Source organism: Rattus rattus, chromosome 17, assembly GCF_011064425.1.
Source record: "Rattus rattus isolate New Zealand chromosome 17, Rrattus_CSIRO_v1, whole genome shotgun sequence".
Taxonomy (NCBI): domain Eukaryota; kingdom Metazoa; phylum Chordata; class Mammalia; order Rodentia; family Muridae; genus Rattus; species Rattus rattus.
This window is the reverse complement of record NC_046170.1, coordinates 24472743-24495526: the sequence shown is the minus strand read 5'-3', so window position 1 is coordinate 24495526 and position 22784 is coordinate 24472743. Positions and strand designations below refer to the sequence as shown.

Below are 22784 nucleotides of genomic sequence, written 5' to 3'. Positions count from 1 at the left end.
GGCCGTTAATATATGCCCTTCCATTCACGTTAACATTCATGTGGTACGTGTTTGTCTGCCTGTTTACTCTTTAATTCCCCTCACTAATAATTCTTTCCCCATTCCTTTGGAAGACCCCATTTCTACCTGTATGTCACCACCGATCTCTTTGGCTATTGTCTGATTCCTGTCCATTTTCCTTATTCTGCATGGAGAAGGATGAGAAGCACTTACTGAGCATTCCGCGGCATTAGTCTGTTTCCTCTTTCTAGCTTTTTCTTTCTATTTGTAAATTTGGTTTTCATTGTCACTTCCTGTCTTTTGTTCTCCTTCCATACTTACATAGCAGGTACGCAGTACCAACCACAGTAGTGAAATGGGTTGATTCAAGCCAGATTACAGTGTGTATATAAAAAAGAGTGGTTTGTTGAGAAATCACTGAGGCGAGTTTATTGGTCCCAAGGAACAAGGCTAGTGAAGTCACAACGCGGAGGGGGACAGAAGGGAGGGGGAAGAGAAAGAGAGAGGGAAAGAAGAGAAGGGAATGGGGGGAAAGATGAAAATGTCTGAGTTGTATAGGGAAGACCCTCTGTGGTAAGGGCAGCCCAGCCCCTGGGCTAGAAAGTTGGGGTAGGTGGGGTCTGCCACATAGAGACTAAGGGATGCTGGGAGAAGCTGGAGGTCAGGTCTGCTTTGGTAAAATATACACCTCAGCTGTCTGTCTCGGGTCTCAACCCCAACAGAGTAGGCTCCTACAAAGCTGATCGAGTTTCTTTTAAATCAAAATTTCTGTGGAGCCATTCAAAGCAACACAAAGCGTTAAGAAAATGGTGTTTCCGGGGCTGGGGATTTAGCTCAGTGGTAGAGCGCTTACCTCGGAAGCGCAAGGCCCTGGGTTCGGGCCCCAGCTCCGAAAAAAAAAAACCAAAAAAAAAAAAAAAAAGAAAAAAAAGAAAATGGTGCTTCCTGCTTCCCAATAGGGTATTGCTGGTCCCCTCCAGAACTAGTGCATACCACAGTCTCTGAAGAATGGAACCCAGTTGGTTACAGAGGACCGCATTGGCAATGCTGTACAGAAATGCTGTATCCTCAGCTTCTGGAAGGCAGATTGGCAGGGGGAAACCCACAACAGCTGCGATTCTGACCTGGGCAGTGTGTAAATGCAGCTATGGCCTCTGGCGGGTAGAAAGCAGTGCGGTGGAATTAGATTTCTTGGGCTTTTGCTGATGTGTATGACTTGTGGGTTATTATTCACTGAAGTCAGTCAATCCAAAGCTGTTACTCACCGGTACACTCGGCGAGGTGACGGGTGACTTCATTGCCAGCGAAGAATTGCTAGCTCAGGCTCCTCAGAGGACATGACATCATAGGTCAAGGTATTTCAGATGTCCCAAAGTCATCCCCCTCCCAGTAAAGTAGTTTGCTTTAAACAGGTTTTCTTTGATGGGTTTGGGCTCTTGACAAGTAATCCTTTTAGGCTCCCTGCACAGAAGGAAATTTCTTTTAAGAAATTCCCTCTGTTCTCTCACTAGTCTGCCACTAAGAAGGCATAGCCTCTGATCTGCTATACTCCAGATGACTGTGTCCCACAATGCCTCTTTTCTGCCTGGGCATGTTGGCACCTATGGCACTGTCTTAGTCAGGGTTCCTATTCCTGCACAAAACTTCATAACCAAGAAGCAAGTTGGGGAGGAAAGGGTTTATTCAGCTTACACTGCCACATTGCTGTTCATCACCAAAGGAGGTCAGGACAGGAACTCACACAGGACAGGAACTCACACAGGACAGGAACTTGGAGGCAGGAGCTGATGCAGAGGCTGTGGAGGGATGCTGCCTACTGGCTTGCCTCCCCTGGTTTGTTCAGCTTGTTTTCTTATAGAACCTAGGACCACCATCCCAGGGATGGCACCACCCATAATGGGCTTGGCCCTCCCCGCTTGATCACTAATTGAGAAAATGCTTTTTCTCATGGAGGCTCCTTTCTCTGTGATAACTCAAGCTTGTGTCAGGTTGACACCCCAAACCAGCCAGTACACTCATTCCAGGCACTCGAAAGTCCCCATGGCAAGAATGATTCCTGTATGTGGAGACACTCGATTTTGGCTGTTGGGAATAGTAAGACATTCTTAAAATAATGCTTTTAACTGTTGAGCTATCTGCCCAGTACGCCATTGAAAAGTACTTTCATTCTTTGAAATTTAGGTACAGTGTTTGTTGATCATGCTTCCCTGTCTCCCCAACTCTTCCCAGGTTCACTCTGCATTTACTGCCCACACAACGTTGTGTCCTCCTTAAAACAAAAAACAAGCGAAAAGCCATGAAGTCCCATGTGCGTTGCTCATGTGTTCTTAGGTGTATGTGGTCTACCAGGGGCAGCATCCTTAAAGTGTACGGAGTTTCCCTTTCCCAGCTGATGAAAGTGGCTGGTAGTCCAGGGCAGGGCGGGATTTCATGCTTCCTTCCCTGTCCATGCTAGGATGGCACCATCGCCAGGAGCTCAACTGCACATTTGCCCTGTGGTGTTCAGGAAGCACCATTTCTGTTTAGTCACCCTTTGTCTCTTGTTCTTAGAGTCTTTTCACTCTTTCCTCACGATGGTTCCCGAGCTTGGGAGGAGCAGTTGGTTTAGGGTTTTATTAGGGCCGTCCTCCTCCCCCCAGTCTCCTATTCTCTGTGTCTTGACAGGGCTCAGCCTGCCCTTCGTTATTCTTAATGAAATAATGACCTTTCTTTAAATTAGGCAGATCGGGCTTCCTCAGGGACGATTACTTGGCATTACAAATCTCCATTTATTGGAGATGTGAAAACGCTCTATGTATGTCGCATGGTTTCATATACTACAATAAGTCATACTTGGTGCACTGGAAGTTCAGAGAGAAGAACCCTTTCTTAATAGACTTCTGAAGAATTAGAGCACACTCAGAAATGACACACGTCGCAGGCAGACCGCATCTTCTCTGTTTCCTGCCTCTTCTGAGTACCTGCCTCAGCTGCACACTCTTTGCTCATTCATACTTCATTTTGTTTGAATTTCTTGCTCACCTTGTTTTATGGGGTGCTGAGGATTCACCCCATTCCAAGAAAACAATCTCCTGCATGAGGCCCTCAGCCCCACCTACATATGCCCCAGCCCTTCTTAGACCCAGGCAGACAAGTGTTCCCACTTGGTACCATAGTATTTTTACCATAAGGTTGTAGTCATTGTTTCAATAGAAAATAGATTTCTTTTCCGTGCTTGCATTAATGGTCACAGTTAAATACTGATTGCTTTTTTGTAAACAGGGCAAGGGTGTTGTATAAATTTAGATAGATACCAGTTGAGAGTGATAGAGTCCTTGAAAAATTGTCTGTTTTAAGTGTCCAGCAGCTTTTTTTCTAGTGGGGAGACGATTTGTTTGTTTGTTTTTTAAACATTGGTCCTGGTTATGCAGGTCTGGTGCTGGCATGGTGACGTGGGTTTACCCGACTGGGTGGGTTCAGAGACACGGGTCTGAAGTGGGCCACCTCTGAGGAAGAGCAGGAGAGCATCTTGTTCTGCTATGACCCTCCCTGCGGCCTTCACTTTCTGCTTGCTCAGCTCTTCCTGTACTTCCAGGGCACCAGGATCAGAAGAAGCCTTTTTGCTTCAGTGCAGGCCAGTGGGTCAGGGCTGTGGAGGTGTGCTTAGCTACCCTTCTACATTTCTCAGGAAGCCATGGAGGACTACATTAGGTGGGCTCTGGGTTCTCAGTGATTTTGTAAATCATTTCATCTAAATGCTTATGTCAGGGCAGTGAGGTAGATCGACACTAAGTTTAAAGAGAGAGAGAAGGACACAACACAAGAAAGCTGGTGTATGACGAGTCAGGGATGTGGGCACAGCTTGACCCTTCGGACCCCTGTGACTTAGGGCTGTCTAGTTGCCTGGTGACTATCAGACAGTTTGATTCTAAAGACCCAGCTGATGGCTGAATGGCTGGTAGAGAGGCCATTTCTGTGGTAAGCCATGCAGCTGTTGAGTTACCTGTGAGTCACTGGAGTTACCTGGTTGGTTCCATCATTATCTAGCACCTCGCCTGAGAAGAGGCTGCCCTGATTTAGCCACCGCCCTGAGGAGGGCCAAGGGACTGAAAATTGGAGGAGTGTGTTAAAGAAACATCTGCAGCTTTTTCTGAGGAATGTGTAACTTGTCTCTCATTAGATTTAGTGAAGCTCTTGGAGCCAATCACAGGACCTATCTATGTATTTATGTAGCCGTCAACAAACCATAAATGTCTAGGCAGAGACCTTGGGGGCCGTAATGTGTCCTGTGTAGTTGCTTGCTCGGGTGGTTTTGATAACTGTGTCTCTGTGTGTGTGTATGTGTGTGTCTGTGTCTGTGTCTCTGTGTGTGTGTCTGTGTGTGTCCGTGTGTCTGTGCCTGTGTGTGTGTGTGTGTGTGTCTGTGTGTGTGTGTGTGATGTCTAACTTACATCTTTGTGCTGTGCTGTAACTGCACATTCTGAAACTTAGGGAGTTTCGGTTTAAATTGTAACGTCAATTATCCCTATAGCTTTAAGTTTGCATGTTGGAAAATGTAGTAGCGTTTTTTTTTTTGTTTGTTTGTTTTTTGTTTTTGTTTTTTTTGCTGCCTGCAACTCCAGAGAATGACCAAGTCTTACAGTTAAGCCTCGCCTGACTTCGGTTTCCCTTTCGCTTCCATTGTTTTTCATCCTAAAGATTTTCCTTGCTTTGATGCCATTGCTGTGATTTATTGTTATTTCCTGCCTGTGAATCTGTCGGCTGTGACTCCAGAGTAAGTAATGGAGGGGCCTCCTTAGCCTTCTCTATCAGCGGGGATACAGCTTAGGAAAAGCATTGATTTCAGTCAGACAGGCCTGGCTTTGCACCCCTTTCTTCTTCCAAAGGTCTTAGAAAAGATTATGTAAGTTATTCAAGCAAACTGAGCTTAGCAAGATTATCCATAAAAGGCAAAAGAAAACACCTGCCCCTCCACAGTGGCAAGCTTTCAAAGCACCACAGTTAATAAGCCCAGTTACTGCTCTCCTGGGAGCCGCAGGCAGCCACCTGCTGGCAGTTTGCTAACCCTGAGAACCCAAAAGGATCTTCTTAAACTTGGCCGCAGCTTCCTGTTCTGCTGGTTATAATCTGCCCACCAACCAGCTCAGGAAGATGACCTCTGTAACCTTGACGCAGCCCTGGATCTTGACCTTAGGTCGAGTTGTTCAGCAGTCCCAGAGGACTGAGCCTGGCCTCCTCTGCAAGCCTTGATGTTTGAGGATCTCTGAGAAAAGGCATGTGGTGTCACATGGCCAAGACCTGGGAAAGCTGGAAGACTCATCTACCAGTTATTTGGTGCATGATGGGTGATGGCAGTTGTCACAGCCTAGAGTAACCACAGCACTTTCTCTTTGCAGAGCAGCCGCATGTCTGTCCTGGGCTTGGTTGTATGTTCAGGCCTCCATTAGGTAGCTGGTATTTTCTGCAAGGAATTGAGTTGGTGGAAGCATTCTCATCAGGGACCCTGTAGGACTGTAACCCTCAGATCTCCAATGGCCTGTAATTTTCTGAGATGAAGCTTCAGTTTCTTTCTGTTCTGCTAGCAAGCTCGTTTGCCCTTCATTCCACAGCATTCGTTTGGAAGGAAGGAAATGGAGTCATTCTCTAAGATTGGGTCAAAGATGTAACTCTAAGAATTCTCTTACGGTGAGAACAAGAGAGCTTGCTCTGGGAGTGAACATTATGAGTCCATGTGAAGAGACAGTTGTAGCCTTTCTTGTTAAAGGCAGCCTTTCACGCAGGATGTCTGCCATCCTCCAGGCTGAGAACTGAGTATTAAATGTGACTTTACTCCTTCTTAAGATTGCAGCAATGGTTGCTTTCCACACTCTCTCCCCTTCTCTGCCTACATGTACCTGCTACAGGATGAGCAAGTTACTGTTAAGTTGAATTTAATTTGATTGGCCAGCACCGTCTGTCAAAAAGGGCCAATGGGAAATAGCCTGAGAGAGCATTAGCTGCCCTATAGATTGCACTAGGTGTTTACTGGTCAGATCCAGGTCCTACCCAGGCACCCTAGGCTTACTGGCTTTGTAAATAAAGTTTTATTGTAACACAGTAACAGTCCTTTGTGATTTGTCTGTGGCTGCTTTTTCTTCACAAGGATGCTAGAGTCAAGTCAGGTAAGAAGGCTCTGTGACTTTTTAAGCCCCCTTTTGGAAGAAGTGAAATGAATCTCTGTGGTAAACCAATATTTTCTTGAAAGCCTGTATCAGTGCAGACAGATGTTTACCACCACAGGGCCATGCCTGCTGGATGCTGGGTAGTTTCTCAGCATAACCTTTATATATCTTTTCTTGCCATTGAGCCAAGCAGAACATTTCATTCTAGAATTCGAATATTTTAGTATGTGACTATAATGTAGTATCTGTTTGTGTTTTTCATAAGATTAAACTTTTATTTTAGAATAGTTTAATATCTATAGAAAAGTTATAAAAATAGAACCAGATCTTCACTACCCTGGCCTTCCCTTCTTTCACAGAACGATCGCTAATACCTTTGCTAAAAGTGGAATTAGCATTTACGCTCTACGTGCCTTGACTTTTGGCAAGAACAGTGAGGGTATACAACTGTTTCAGAATGGTGGTCTGGACCGGAAATGCAGCAGCATGTGGCAAGGACATCAGTCACTGCCCCTTACTGTGCTCCTCTCTCTGCACCTTCCACCTGGTACATCATTTAAACGACACCGGTCCAGCCTACTAACTGTCCTCTTTTTGTGAGAACGTAAGCTTCTATGGCTGACTCAGGCACAGATCAATGTAATATACCCATGATGCACCAGCCTACGCTTTTCCATGTTGTTCCTCTTGTCCATTTCAAATAGAAAGGGGAGTGTATTTGAGGGGTGAACCACACACAGGCCCACGGCCAGCAAATGGCAGCACCAGCCTTGGCATTTAGGTCTGTCTGTGGAGCGAGTGGTGTCGTGCATTTGTCACGTGTGTGATTACCATCCCTTGTAGCTGCCCTTACCTTTAGCCCAGGGTCTGCCTCCCGAGTCCTCTGAACTTGTATTGCTGGCCCTGCCTCTGTCATCTTCAACCGCTCAGAGAGAACACATCCTCCCTTGTCTCATCCAGACATGACCATGAGCAAATGCCTGTGACCTTTCTGAGGTTGTCCTCCAGCATGGGTCATGGAGTGTCAGGGTGTCGGAAATGAGCTAGCTAGCATGGACAAGATGGGTCTAGCCCGCATACCTTACAGGGCCTGGGTATGAAAGACGAGGAAGACAGGGAAGAAGGCTGCTCACTCCCCTCCTCCAGGAAGCCCTCCTGATGTTCAAGAGATATTCAATGCTTCCTTCTCTGTTCCTGTGGTAGATCTGGGCAGATGGCCCCATGGCACCAGTCATGGCTATGCCAACCCCACCCTGCTTGACCACTTCTGGAGAGCAGGCAGTTTTACAGCCTCCGTGATGTCCCCAGGCAGGCCCTGATGGGTACATCTTTGGCCATGAGTGAATGGGGTCGGTTTCCGACTCCTCCTTAACAGATGCAGAAAACACTCTGGCAGCCTCCTGGGGATGTCTGTGATATCCCCACTCTTCTGCTTGCTGTGAGCTCCTCTGGAGTGAAACAGTTTGCTTGCTGTGGAGTTCCCCCTTTTGAACACTGAGGAATGACTGGCATTTATTTTACAAAGACAGTTCTCATAATCTACACATCTACCACATTTCATTTTGTCTTTATTAACATTTTCAAACACTTGGTTGGGACAGCTGTTCAGGACTTAGACTGTATATTTCCCAGACAGCGTGAGATTATTACACTAACGTGTAAGCTTCTGCTCAGAGGCCTTGCAGATGAAGTTGTGAGAATCACACATTCCTCAGTAGACTTTCAGTTGGATTTTAGTAACATGTAGTGAGCATCGGAGTCTGTGGAGGGCGTGGTCGCTTCTCATAAAGCAGTCACTTCTTGACACGTTTTCCCTGCGGTGAGTTTTACGTTGTCATTGTCCCGCATCCTAGAACTGGCCTTCTGTTGCCAGCAGTTCTCAAAGCTGACCCATCTGCTCTGCTGGAGAAATTCTGTGGCATTTTCTGGGACCATCGCAACTCTAAAGGCTGCATCCCCTTCCTGAGGTTTACGCATGCCTGTGTTCTTCTGACTGAGAACCTGTTAGCATGCAGCAAGTACAGCCTCCAGGGCTGGGATCGATTGGGCCTGCAGTGCTGATTTGTTGCACCTCACAGAATTCCACCCTGGAAGGAGATGTGTTGAGAGCCAGCACCAGTTTGTGTTGTGTGCTACTGGGAAAATCTCTAGGATCTTCACCTGAGGTCCACACCTGTTTCTCCAAAGCAAGAATACATCTTCTTCAAGAGTGTTTAGTTTTCACTGAGGCTGACTGTATGTATGTATGTATGTATGTATGTATGTATGTATGTATGGTGTGTGTGTGTGTGTCTGGGTTTGGATTCTCTGTGTTTTTTTTTTTTTTTTTTTTTTTTTTTTTTTTAAACCCTCGTTTCTCCTTGTCCATTTCCATGAGAGGGGACAGTTCCCTTCATTGGAGGGTGATGATTTACTCTTCCTTCCTCCATAGGGAAGCTACAGGAAGTATGTTAACTGGAATTTATCCCGTTCTCTATAATTTATCCCTGTTTTGGCAAATGTGGTCTCAGAGCTTTTCAGGAGGGACTGTCTCTTGTTTGTTTTGCTTTCTTTGGAAACCACAGTGTTGTTTTCAAGAAACTTGTGGAGCTTAGGTACTTCATGTCATGGTTTAATGCTCACCACTCGCCAGGGTTAGTGGTCTCTGTTTGCCCAGTGTAGGAGGTAAGAATTAGCCACAGCAGTGGGAAGAGGGCAGCAGAGTTTCCAGGTTTAACGCTGAAAGGACTTTTCATTTGATAGAGATGGAACACTCATCTGATGCTCAATTATTCTGATGTCACCAATCCTTATCATCATTGAACCCAGAGACTCTTAGCCAGGTTCTCATGTGAACCATAAAATACGCGAAGATGGCTGGGATGTCCATTCTTACAGTTCCCCATGGTCATAAGGCTAAGAACTGTGGAGGGTCTAAATTTTGTTGTGTTTGCACACTATTGAATTAGCCTGCCGGGTGTATGGGTCCTGCAGAAGATACAGGAGTCCCAGCCTGAAACCAGGAGGTGTGGCCTTGTTGCAGGAGGTGGGTCACCGGGGATGGATTTGAGGTCTCAGAAGCTCACTCCAGGTCCTGTCTCCTTCTCTCTGTGGGCCTCCATTTTGCAAATCATGAACTCTTAACTGCTGCTTCAGCTTCATACCTACCCCTCTGTTGCCATGCTTCCTGCCGTGATGGCCATGACTTACTACCCTCTGAAACTTTAAGTAAACCCTCGATTAAATGCTTCCTCTTGTAATTCACCGTGGTGTCTCTTCACAGCGATAGAACAGTAACAAATGCAGCGTGCGTGTGTGTTGTGGGCCTGGAATAAGCCAAGAACACAGACAGAAATTTAAGAGTGCGTTGGCTCAAATTGAAAGGCTCTCTTGGTAAGCTAGCTAGTATGAGACAGCATCACTCAGTGTTATTGAACAAACACAGAAAGACAGAAAACAGCACCTTTGAGAACCTGACCCTGAACTAAGATCGCTCAGTGAGTTTCAGACTTGGGACAAGCTAAAGCAAACAGTGCTAAGGAATAGGCCTCTACCTTGTGTGTCTGTTCTCCCAATAGCTCTCCCACTTTCTCTTTCACAAACACAGGGACAAAAGGAAAATGCAGAACTAAAGATGTGGGGTTATGTAGCTCATAGCTGTGTGAGTTATGGCCTTCATCTTTATAGGGTCCCTCCTCACAGTCATGTTGTTTGTCTTCACTGAAGCCGTCCTCCCGTCCGCTGATGGATGGGCTTCTGTCCTTTAATCCCTTCACTCCTTTTGTCTAGGCAGACATGAGGGGGTGTGGTACAGCATCTCATCTTCAGCCACTGCTACCACACTACTCCAGGCATCTTGAATAATTGCCGTGAGATTAAATGGCAACTGTTGGGCTGTCCGTGGCCTTAAATTCTCTGTGAGAGCCTCACTGTCCACCCTTTTCCCTTCCTGATTAGTAAGACACCATTAGAGATTCATTTTCTTGTAAAAAAACAAAAACAAAAAAACCTTAGTGTCTTTTGTAGCTAGGTAGCCCAGGTCACTAAGATTTTTAAGTGTCTTGGCTCAGAGCGAAGCAATAAGTTCTTTTAAGAATACTATTTTTAATGAAACAGTCCTTGTTATTTTTAACGAATCAGTACCTGTCAGGGCAGTGATGGAGCGAGCGTGTCTTGCACCATCACGTGAAATTGTCTGAAATCATTTGGTTTGTGGCTTCCCGTGAGTTGCCCAGATCCTGGGGGAGGATGTGTTCCCAGGATTCTACCTGGGAAGGAGCGCTGTGAGGAGCAGAGCCTAGACCAGGGAGGGGGTGGGTGGGTACCAGGCCTCTGCGCTCTGGTGTGACTACCTGGGACACAGCTGGGGAGCACGGGGAAGACCATGTTAGCAGTGTGGCATAGAGGAGAGAGGGCCCTTCTCCCGTTGAAGGGGGAGGAGTTGGAAAGGGGCCGTCTGGAAGCTATGTCGAAGGGAACTGGACAAGTTTTGCTCTAAAAGAGTATAAGGCCATGCTCAGAATGTGGAAGGAAGCTGCTCAACAAAGCTGGTTTGAGCTGAGGGTGGTGAGTTTATGATGAAGAACACTGAGAAGCTGAACATGTGTGTGCTGGAAACAACTGGGTTAAATGGGCTCTGTCTTTATGTGTCTGTCCATCCATCTGTCCATATATTCATCTGTCTTATCTATCCATTTGCCTGCCTGCCTGCCTATCTGTAGTTTTGTGTGGGAGAGAGGTAGTTAGTGGCCCAGTACTTCCTGAGCATGTGCCAGGCTCTGGGTTCCAATCCAGCACCACAGAGAAACAAGACAGTAAGAGTTGCTCTCCATGCACTGATTGGGAGGGGAGCTGGTAATGGGTTGGTTGTAACTAGACTCAGTGGCACAAGATTTTAACTATCAATACTTGGGATGCAGAGGGTAGCAAATCTCTAATTTCTAGGCCAGTCAGGGTTATATAATGAGACCCTGTATCAGGAGGAGGAGGAGGAGGGAGAAGAGGAAAAGGAGGCAGAGGAAGAATAAGAGGAGGGAAAGGAAGAGGAAGAAGAGGAGGAAAAGGAAGAGGAAGAGGAGGAGAAAAGGAAAGAGAAAAGAAATGTTTGTATACCATAGCCACCAGGCTCTAGATCTGAGGTAATTGATGTGAAATCCACATTGTGGTTTTATGTTCAGGGGCCACACTGATTACTTTTTTACTAATTTGACATAAGTTTAAGCTACCTTGGAAGAAGAAGGACCTTGAGTGAGAAAACGCCTCCATCAGAGAGCGACCTGTGGACAGAGCCCCTGCCGTCAGTTTCTTGATTAGCAATTGATGTGGGAGGGCTAGCCTACTGTGGGCTGCGGTCCTGGGTCATATAAAAAGCAAGGAGTGGGCTGCAGCAAGCCAGCCAGTAAGCAGCATTCTTCCATGGCCTCTGCCTCAGTTCCTGCTTGAGTTCCTGCCCTGACAGACCTTGACGACAAACCCTTTCCTCCCCAAGTTGCTTTTTGTCAGTTGTGTTTATCATAGCAGTTGAAGGCAAACTCCAGGATAAGCCCCTTCCAAGACTCCATTCACTCACCTCTTCAATATGTTTTGAGATTTTATTTACTTTTATTTCTTAAATATATGAGTGTTTTGCCTACATGTATGTCTGCGTACTACACTTGTGCCTAGGGAAGCTAGGAAAGGGTATGGAGTCCTCAGGATATGGAGCGACAGAGTTGTGAGCCACTTTGTGGGTACTGGGATTGTATTCAGGTCCCCTGGAAGAACAGCCAACCCTCTTAACCACTGAGCCATTCCTTTATATTTTAAATTCTAAGGAATAAGGCAAATGCCAAAGATTGTTTGTGGTTCCTTGATCTATCCTTTAAACTCCAATCTTTTGTTCTTTCTTCAGGAATCTTGATTGTCTGTAGCGAAGTTTTCTGAGTTCCCATGTAAATGCCAGGTGAAGAACCTTTCGGCATTAAAGTGCCATGTGCTGGTCTCTGTCAGCTGCAGGCCACATTTAAGCTCGTGTGACTTTCCCTCTAAGTAGAAAGAATGAGTCAAGGCGACTGCCCATCACACAGAGCCTCACTTAGGGTTGTTAACTTAGGAGACTGTGAGATTAAAATGCATTCCACAGAATCTTCTCCTGGGTTGGTCATAGGTGGTGCTGTTCTCACTTAGAGCCATGCAGCTGCAGTGTAGTGTCACAGTGTTTACTCTGTGCTTCTGAGTATGTTAGCTGTGGTCTCTGAGTATGTTAGCTCATGGTGTGCACTCTGTGCTTCTGAGTATGTTAGCTGTGGTCTCAGTTCATGGTGTGCACTCTGTGCTTCTGAGTATGTTAGCTGTGGTCTCAGTTCATGGTGTGCACTCTGTGCTTCTGAGTATGTTAGCTGTGGTCTCAGTTCATGGTGTGCACTCCGTGCTTCTGAGTATGTTAGCTGTGGTCTCAGTTCATGGTGTGCACTCTGTGCTTCTGAGTATGTTAGCTGTGGTCGGTCTCAGTTTACGGGGTTTGCAGCTGATAGGTTTATCCAGACTAACCTCATTCTCAGCCAGGGATCATCTGCTTCTGAGGAACCCACGGCACTGTTTGGGGGATTCGCTTTTCTAGCTGATGAACTGATTGCTTTCGTAGGTGTCTATTACTGTGACAAAACACCATGACCACAAAGCAACTTTGGAAGGAAAGGATTTTATCTTTCAGTTATAGTACGGCATGGGAAGGGAGTCGGGGCAGGAACTCAAATCAGGAAGCTAGAGTCAGGAAAAGTTGACAGAAAAACAACCAAAGCACTGAAAATGGTTGTAGTTTAGACAAGGTCAACCTCTCCACAAACATGGAGACGCTCAGTAAAGTGTCTCTGCTTTGAGATGTAGCTGCTTCTGGAGTGACTTCTGGAGTGGTATAGTCCTGGGAGGGTACCAAGAGGACTGTCCCAGTGGTTTGAAGAAACGCGGGTGCTGGTGTCCCGAGCATCTGGCCTTGGACTGTTGTGAGCGTCGGTGGTGTTAATCCTGTCTTTTAAATGTATCCTCAGGCCAAGCCAGACCCGGCCATCCATGGTGCAGTGGCTGAATATGCAGTCTCCCACCACACCAAGCTCCAACCCAGCTGGGACACCTCCTTCACCCAGGATGTCACCATTCCCCCTCTCTCCTGCTGCCTCCATTGTAGACAAGCTGCCTGAATGGTACGTGCTTAGGGATGTGCTGTGGAATAAGGTGGTGGCAAACACAAGCACCCTTGGATGCTTGCCCTGGATCCCTTGGCATTGACAGCCAAGTTTGTGTCAGAAGCAAGTGCAGTCACTCCTGGGGATTGTTGGGCTTGGTTTTACATATGCCCTACATTCATCCTCCTGTATATTTGAAACCATCTAGGTAAATTTTAATACCTAATAATGTAATTGCTGTGTAAACCTTTGCTGTACTGTATTGTTCAGGGAAGTCATGAGAAGAGAGTCTGAATGTATTGCATAATACAGATGGCATTTTTTAAAAAATACTTTGAATCAGTGGCTTGGTTGTATCTGTAGATGATGAACCTATTGGCTGTGACAATGGAGGTTCTTGAGAAGACTTTGTAGTGGATGAGGCTCGTTGGAACCTACTCTTCCTTTCTGGCCTTTATCCATTTATGAAATTAGGTACTTTGTAAAGCACATTTTTCACTGAAAATGGAGGCAGAGTGGATGCTGGCCATAGTAACTTCCATAGATATCTTACAGCCAATTTGTTGAAGACAGAGGAACAAGTCAGTCACCCTGGGCCTTGGCTGACATGATTCTTAGCATCAGGGACTTCCTTGTCTCCAGGAAGATGAGACCTTTCTTTCTTCCTTGACTTAGATCTAGTCAAGTATGACTTCTGTCATAATCAGGGTTCCTATTCCTGTATAAACATCATGAAGAAGCAAGTTGGGGAGGAAAGGGTTTATTCAGCTCACACTTTCCACATGACTGTTCATCACCAAAGGAGGTCAGCACTGGAACTCACACAGGGCAGGAACTTGGAGGCAGGAGCTGATGCAGAGGCCATGGAGGGTGCTGCTTACTGGCTTGCTTCCCCTGGCTTGCTCAGCTTGCTTTCTTATAGAACCTAGGATCACCATCCCAAGGATGGCACCACCCACAATGGGATGAGCCCTTCCACCATTGATCACTAATTGAGAAAATGCCTTACAGTTGGATCTCATGGAGGCATTTCCTCAAGGGAGACTCCTTTCTCTGTGATATCTCCAGCTTGTGTCAAGTTGACACACAGAACCAGCCAGTACACCGTCTATCATTCCTTATTGAGTGCCTCTCTCAGGAAGGCTCAGAACATGTTCTCATTGTTCAGGAGAAGCTGGGTCCTGCATGCCTCTCAGTGGGGCAGAAAGTTCTGTATAAAGAAGACTGCAGAAGGCATGACAGCTCCTTCCAGAGTGCTGTGAGAACACAGGCATCATACGTGGGCTCCCTGGGAACCCCTCCCCTCCCTTTGCGAATGCACAGCTGAAGTGCTCCTAAGTAAACATGCCTTGTGCATCCCACAATGCTGAGCAGTGGGAAGGGGCATCCCACCTGGCAGGGAGGAGAATCTGGTGAAAGGGGCTCGTGGGTAGCTTCCCAGGAAGACTCCTCAAGGAAAAGTTTGCTTTGGAAACCCACCACTTACTTGAAAGCCAAGCACTGTGACTACCTGATGTTCATGTCCCTGTCATTTTGTCTTCAGAAGGTGTTGCCCTACTGTCAGCATGTAAATGAGGTTGGGGGAAGGGGAGGGGGCTGCGAAGCTTCTGTCTTTCAGCATTTTCCTTCAAGCTCTCTGTGTTCTCTCTGCAGCCTTATCAACCGCAAGGCCCGTGCAGTGTACCCGTGTGAGGCAGAACATAGCTCGGAATTGTCATTTGAAATAGGAGCCATTTTTGAGGATGGTAAGTACTGTCAAGAGCTCTGTGGTGGGAGCCATCATGTCTTCCCTTAATATCTGCACAGAGCGCCAGCCACGGTTCGTGGCCATGTTTCACACCGGCTTGTAGAGATGCTGTACTTGGCTCCAGGAGCTGTGTGTTGGTGGTGGAAACTGTGTTTCTTCTTTCCTCTTGGCTGTTCCCTTCATGCCCATGCAGGTCTTCATCCGGGCCATTTCTAATGGTGGCCAGAAGCCAGGAGCACGGGAAGATGGTGCTTCTGATGTGCGTACTTGGTTGTCCCCCACTTCCACCGTCCCTCACCACGCTCTTAAATGCTTCATGTTATCATCAGAGAGTCTGTAGAATTCAGAGCGCTCTGACTTCCCTCTCTTGCACCGTCCCTGTGCTTTGCGGTTTTCTGCCAACTGGAACAGCGTGCGAATCTTCATAGAGCTTGCATTTTAAATAAGGGTGTGGATTATAGTTGGACGTTTAATATTCATACACAGACATTTAGGAGCTATGCCTGTTTTAATATTTCACAAATTTCTCCTCTGGTTCAGTGAATATATTTTCCTCCCTTGCTCTTGATTTCTTCCCTCCCTAGTCACACTCATTATGAAATTCATGGGTTGCTGTGGAAACGGTGATGTGGAGTGTGGGCGGAGCTCCCCAAAAGAGTTCCTAGGAAGCAGGGGAAACCTTGGATGCTGGAATGGAATGGCTGATTAGCCAGAACGTTTGGCGTTCTGTGGAACATATCCCCGGCAGGGCGTGTGGTAGTCAGGAGCGCAGGGTTTGCTGAGGGTTGTTACATAGAAAGCAAGTTGTTGCATTTTTGGATAGACTCTGTATGCGGTGAGGTGCATGCTAGAGTCAGATAACACTGGACAGATCAGCGGCAGCCCTCATGCAAGATGGGGCTTTGTGGAGCAATTTTAAATTTTAGTGTTGGAGTAGAAGCAAGATTTCCCAATGTATCACTACAACATAGGCACATACAGTTTTGTCAGAAGCCTGTGGTCACACAGTCACCCTGTCATGTGCTGGAACAGCACATGTTGGGAGGGACATTGTAGCACTGCAATTGTGATGAATTCTTATATCGTGTGACTTATATGTGTGATTCCGTGCATTATGCTGTCTGAGACAGCTACCTCCGTCGTGATTCTGTAAGGAAGCCCTCCACTGTGAAGAAGATGCAGCCGGCTAAGCCCATGCCACACTGGCTACACAGTAAGACTGGAAGTGGCTTTTCAGGTTGCTTTAGATGTCACCAAAGCGTTACTGTGTTTGGTGAGCGTTCTCGGCTGGAGACTTGAATCTTTCACCGGTGTCCTCTTCGGTGAGAAGTGGCCACAGTTCCAGGCTACACGTAACTACCAAAGGAGATGTCTCCTCCTCCTATTGCTTTTATGAGAAAAGTTTTCTAGAACTTACTTCTGAGTTCAGCTGCCTTTACATGCCTTTGGTCCACACGGGGTCAAATGTTTGCTCTGCAGTTGTCATTGGGAAGACTTAGGTCACTGAGAACTACACTGGGCATACACAGCCATGACACGTGTGTCTCCCTAAACCAGTGCTGGATAAAAGACGAAAGAAAGGCCAGGAGATAGCCAGCCCAGGAGGCCAAGTTCTCCACTGTGCACTCATAAGATAGATAGATAGATAGATAGACACACACACACACACACACACACACACACACACACACACACACACACACAGGGACTAAAGCAGGCGGCAGTATTTACCCTTTCACTTTCTCTGGAAGCTGTAAGTGCTCTGTGCATCAGGTTTTCCATCCTCGTCTGCAAGGATGTATTAGCATGATGTGGGGGCCTTCGGAAGACTGAGCCCTGAATACTGTTGATGCTTGTTGGACACATTGCTGGCCACCACCATGCCATACAGGGCCCCTCACGGTATGCTGTAGATAAGGGTACATGTAGCCAAGTTCTATATCCCTTGGGCATGAAGCACTGTAGTGCGGGTGGCCAGCTCTGTCTAGCATGCTGGCTGGAACACCCAGGGCCTCCCAATAGTTCCTCAGCCCCTCCCCCAAGACTGTGTATTCTGAAAAAGTCCTTGGTATGCTGAGTCCCTCTCCCTCCCCAGCCTGTGGATGTCTCACTTTCCGTGAGCCCTGTGTTTTACTGGTGCCTCCCTAAGTCTCTCACTGTGGTGCCCATGAGCCCAGTGGGAACTTTTCAGACAGCTGTTCCCTAGGGACAGGCCTTGAAGAGCCTTTACATAGGGTGCATTCTTTCATTAATTATATACACACTCACCTTCAATGCAGAGACCTCTCAACTTGTGAAAAGCAGACATTAATCAGAATATCTAAAGCCCTTCCTTGAATGGGTGTGGGGTCTTCGCTTCTTACAGCTGACACGAAATGAAACAGTTGGCAGGTCACAGGACCCGTGGAGCCAGGCAGTGCTCCAGGACCCTGCTGTATTTACAGCTCAGACTGCAGGAATGTCCCCAGAACACTCTCTTGGTGTAGACCAATCGACACCCTAACATCTCCGGTACCCAAGGCAATGTTCGCTTCACTGCAATAGTTTGGAATCTTCTAGCAAGAACAAGGATCCTGTAGTGTAACTCATTTTTGTAATGCAGCAAAGATAGAAACCAGTTTATGACAGTTAGTAGCCTGAAACAACCCCAGGCCTTCACTGTTCCTAGTTAGGGCTTTGGAATAATCACAAACAGGAATTTCCAGCAAGCAAATGGAAGGGAAAGGAACTTTTAGTAAAAAAGTACGCCATTCTGTGACACCTCGCTTGCTTGCTTTCTTTTTTTAAAGAATTATTTATTTTATATATATTAGTACATTGTATCTGTTTTCAGACACACCAGAAGAGGGCATCAGATCCCATTACAGGTGGTTGTGAGCCACCATGTGGTTGCTGGGAATTGAACTCAGGACCTCTGGAAGAGCAGTCAGTGCTCTTAACCACTGAGCCATCTCTCCAACCTCCTCTTTTTCTTCTTACTGTGAGGCCATGGATTTGGGCTGTGAGCTGCAGATCTCAGCTAAGGATGTGGTTGTATAGCTGTGGGAGCTGCTATACAACTATAGCACATATACTAACTGTGCTCTTCCACAAGGTCTGTACTGTGTGCTCTTCTCTCAAAGCTAGAGGAAATCTCCCTCTTTCTCTAGGGCTTAGGAATCCCAGAAATACATGTTGTTGGTGGATCTGCTATTCAGACACGAAGTGTGGGCTCCCCTGGGTGGTCTGCCCACAGGACATAGGACCCATGAGCACAGGGTTTGCAGGAACTAGCCCACACTTGGTGATGAGGCCAGAGGCCCACGTGGCCTGGTGTATTGGTTGGTTTCACATGTAGTGGCAATATTGCTATGTTTGTGCAATGGGTGTGGACCAGATTAATCCTTAAAGCGTCTAGGGATTGATTGAATGTTAAAGGGTCTGAGTATGTAGAATAATTCTCTTTGCCATCCCCTGGGAGGTTGATGGTGTGGGGATGTCACCACCCAACAGGACCTTCCAGATGTATCCAGAACATGGAATCTCAGAAGGCTGTATAGTGCCAGGTAAATACATGCAGGGTGATGCTGGCTAATCTGAGAAATAAGCAAATTGACACAGAGACTTGTGGGACCAACGTGTTTTAATTAAAGCTTGGGAAGGAGACTGGGAAGTACGTTTCTGGTCTCTCTGGGTAGGGAGGGTGTCAGCTGGGAGACAGATTGAACTCCTCAGATGTGTCTCGCACGGGGCCCGTGTTGTGCTTTCGAAGCTGAGTTTCTTGTGATCTCTTGTGCTGAAGTCGTTTGTCATAGACAGATAGTTTACACTCTGTAGAACACAGAGGCCCAGGCCTCAATTCTGCTGTGGCTGCAGCTTTGCAGAAACGTTATTGGGTCCACAGTCACGGTTGTTGCTGGACGGTAAATAGTGGGGCGCTATGTTGAAAGCACAGGACATAGCACATCACACCGTTCCAGCGCTGGAGGGGAGAGCACTTCACACCATTCCAACGCTGGAGGGGGAGGGGGAATTAATTGTCGGTGAGGTTGTAGAGAAATGGGGGCCCTTGGGAACAGAAATGGGACAGCTCTGTAGAGGATAATACTGTGCCTACTCAGAAGTTGAATAATGGAGTCACGTGAGACCCAGCAGTTCAGTCTGAGTGTCCACTCAAAGGAAGAGAAGCAGGGGTTCCAGTATCTGCAGTCCCACACTGACAGCAGCCGCAGCAGCAGCAGCACTCATAATTAGCCCAAAGGTGGAAACAACCAAGTGCCCAGCAGCAGGTAAATGGACTGACAAAATGTGGTGTGTACTTAAGTAGGACTATAAGCAAGCCATATCTCCAGAATGGCTGATCAGTGGTTGTGATTGAACTTGAGGATATTCTGAGTGAAATAGGCCAGTAGCAATGGGACAAATGAACGATTCCACTTAAGGGAACATCCAGATTCTTAGGTAGGAAGATACAGGTCACCAGGAAACTTACATACAGAAGACTGTCCACAGTGAGTGACAGGAGATAAAGCCACTGTGTCTCCTGTGAATGGAAGCACAGCTGCTTTCTGTGTAGCAGATAGTTTCCAGTGTAGGAGACCTCTTGGAACCTTCTGCCAGTTCTTTCTGTCTGCCAGAGCAGCTGCGTTGTGGTCCCTGCCAACGCTGTCCCTGCCCTGAGGTGGTAAAGGCGTGAGAGAATGAACAGATATCTCTAAAGGCAGCACAGATGAGCGTCAGTGAGCTGTAGGGCCTCAGCTTGAGTGTGCACTCTCCCAGGACATCACATGCTGCAGGTGGCACATCCGGGGAGTGGCTTTGCTCTTGAACCCAGGCCTTTCCGCACACAGCGGTGGGCATGGCCAGTACACTATATGGATGAAACCTTTAAGAGTAGTGCTCTTAGTAACAAGGTCAAGGTTACTGAGGGGACAAAGGAAGAGAATTGCTGCCTGCTGGGTCACCTTGCAAGCACATCTTAGATGCATTTGCTCGTTTATTGCACGATTATGTGTGACACTGGGCTGGGTGCCCGGGAACGTGAGTTGCCCGGGAACCTGAGTCTTTAGATGTGTGTCCTGCACTCCAAGTTGTAGTCTCACACTGGCCTGTGAGGCACATGTGCAGTGTAGAGGTCCCTCATCTGGTCTGGATGGGGGCAAAGCCAATGACCGAAGTGTGGGTCTGTGCTGCCCAGGCATGGCTGCAGTGTAGAATACGGTGGACCTAGGGGGCAACCATGTGGAAGCCTTAAAGCTCCTAGGCAGATGGCAGAGTTATCAGAAGGCTGTGGTGATCACAGAATTCACAGTACTTCTCTCAAGGGAGAAAACAAATGGTCCCCTCATTGAGAAGGGCAGTTAGAACGAGCCATTAGTGTTACCCAGATGTGAGTAGGTCAAGAACTGCCCAGTCGCAGTTGGCAGTCAGAAAGCAAGACTGCAGAGCTCAGCATACACGGAAAGGGGAACAGTGCTTCACGGGACTGTGTATGTGTGCGCTGCGCTCAGTCTCTAGTGTGAAATAATTCCTTTTGGTTAGGACCCAAAGCTGCCCTTCACTGTTGTTTTCTGGGTTGTTCTGTAGATAAGCACTGTCCCCCAACCCCAGGTAGGTGGCCACTACCCCTGGCCATAATTTGCATTTAAGCTGGGGTCCCTTAAAGTCTTTGGTATTTAAAATGCTGGTTTGCTAGCTTGAGCCCTGTATCCTTTGCTCTCCAGCCTGGGGCTTGTCATGTGACTATCACAAGTATCTACTGATACCTATAGTGTGCTCAGATGTGCAAGGCTCAGGCCTGCCTTCAGGAGCTCCTTAACCAGCATGGGAGTGGGATCAGCGTATGGCTGATGGCTGTCGTGGTTGAAAGGTTGAAGCAGACCTCCCTCCAGAGGAAGCCCGACTGAAGCAGAAGAGTTACCTAGTGAAGAAAAGCATTCTAGACAGCAAGTGAAGTACTGCACGCACCAGGGCCGAGAGTCCCAGTTGGGAGTTCTCCGATAGCGTAGGGAGGGGCTGCTGGAGTGGCAGGAGAGGCCCCTTGCACTGGACCAACAAGCTTCGTTTGGACTTGAAGTGGTGGGGGTCGGGGGAGGCGTGCCCTGCTCTGTGTCCTACCGAGTTTGTTGAGCAACTCCGAGCACAGTGAACTAGGAGCAGCAAGACTGGAAACAGGGACTAGAGAGGGACGCTTTGTGATGGCCGTGCGGGGCAGGAACCTCGTGGCAGCTTTGCTGTTCAGTGCCCCAGAAGTGACTGTTTTTTGTGGTCGCTTCATGAACCCCTCGGCGTGGTAAGTGTCAGGGGCAAGCATTGGGAGCAGACTTGTAAACGTAGTCTCTTCTTTTTCAGTTCAGACCTCAAGGGAACCCGGATGGCTGGAAGGGACCCTGAACGGCAAGCGAGGGCTGATTCCACAGAATTACGTCAAGCTACTGTAGTCCCTGGCCATGGGGGCTCCTGCTGATCCTAGCACCCCAAGCACCAGCCTGGAAATGGCACCCAAATGCCACGGTTACGCTTAGGATCTTCGGTCACCACAGGCACTCCAGGGCTAGGGAGGGGATGGAACTTGCCACCTAGGACGGTGCAGATGTGGGTGTAAGCAGAGCGTGGCCCTCGTTGGCGGAGTGGATGCTCGCCTAACAGGCACTGGGGATTGTGATCTTTAATTGTCCAGCCCGTGGGACAGAGAGGGCAGTCCTCATTGGCGACCTCGCTGTCCACATACCTGCTGTTGGGTTTTCAAATGTCCGGAGCACATGTGACCTTGTGGGTGCCGGGGGCTTGGTCCCAACCTGAGGGAAGCAGAGAGAAGCTCTTCCAAGCCTGTGCCTTCCTGCCTGCCTCTCCTGGCCCCCAGGGCCTGCTCACTGGCAGCTGCATGTGCTTCAACAGCCTTTTCCAGGTGCTCACCGGAGTGCTGTTTGCCCTATGTCACCTCACTGCCACAAGGCCCCTCTGTACATGAAATAAAATGTAATTTACTATCTGGTGTGTCCAGCCTAATGCGGGGAGTGAATCACCTCAGTGGTGATTCACAGTTTGACAGTCATGGTCAGCAGACCATGATGTTAGCCCTTTAGAACCCTGTGATTTACAGCAGGAAAGATGGTGGGCCTTTCTGAGACGCAATCCCAGCATTCATGTGGTGCTTACAAAGGCCTTTCCCTCAAGAGACCGTGGGATGGGATCCGGTCTGTGGCAGTGTATAGGTGAGCTACAGCCATGCTGATGGCCAGCTCTCCTGACCGGCCTCTGGACAGATCTCTCTCAGACTATCCAGTATGGCCTTGATTCCCAGGCCCAGCATTAACTTTGCCCGTCTCCAGGAAGCTGGACTTTGGGAAGGGTAGGCTGACTCATATCCGTCCCAATATGAGGTGCTTTCTCTTCCCCAGTCTTCTCGGCCCCAAGTCCAACTCCAGGCCCAGGCATTGTGGGGAAAACCAGCTGGTTCCCTGCAGGAAGTTCAGTGTTTGTGGCCTTGGGTCTGTGAAGGGAGTTCTGCATCAGCAGAAGCTGCTGGAGTTGGGCGTTAGTTGACATCTAACCCATGTGAGGTTCCTGACCCTGTCTGATTTTTCTCCTAAGGAGTTATCAAGAGAAGGATGTTGTATGGCCTCCCCTGACTGACTCTGGAGCCTGCTGCTTTGTTGGTTAACACCTATGGAGTCACCTCACAGGGCTCTTGTGTAAGGGCATCGAGTTTGGAGTTGCTAAATTTTGATCTGGAATGTCCCCCAAAGGCCCTTGGGCTAAAGCACTTGCTCCAGCTTC

The 22784-nt window shown here is 47.8% G+C and overlaps 1 protein-coding gene across 2 annotated transcripts in view; it reads left to right on the top strand.

The window, feature by feature from the left end:
- Arhgap10 (Rho GTPase activating protein 10) overlaps positions 1-21996 on the top strand; it is a 252851-nt gene extending 230855 nt beyond the window's left edge. For both annotated transcript variants that reach the window (XM_032887504.1, XM_032887503.1), the window contains 3 exons: positions 13145-13297; positions 14933-15024; positions 21357-21996. In XM_032887504.1, the coding sequence (XP_032743395.1) occupies positions 13145-13297; positions 14933-15024; positions 21357-21445 (334 nt within the window). In that variant the 3' untranslated portion in view covers positions 21446-21996. The remainder of the gene's footprint in view (positions 1-13144; positions 13298-14932; positions 15025-21356) is intronic.
- Positions 21997-22784: the final 788 nt, after the last annotated feature.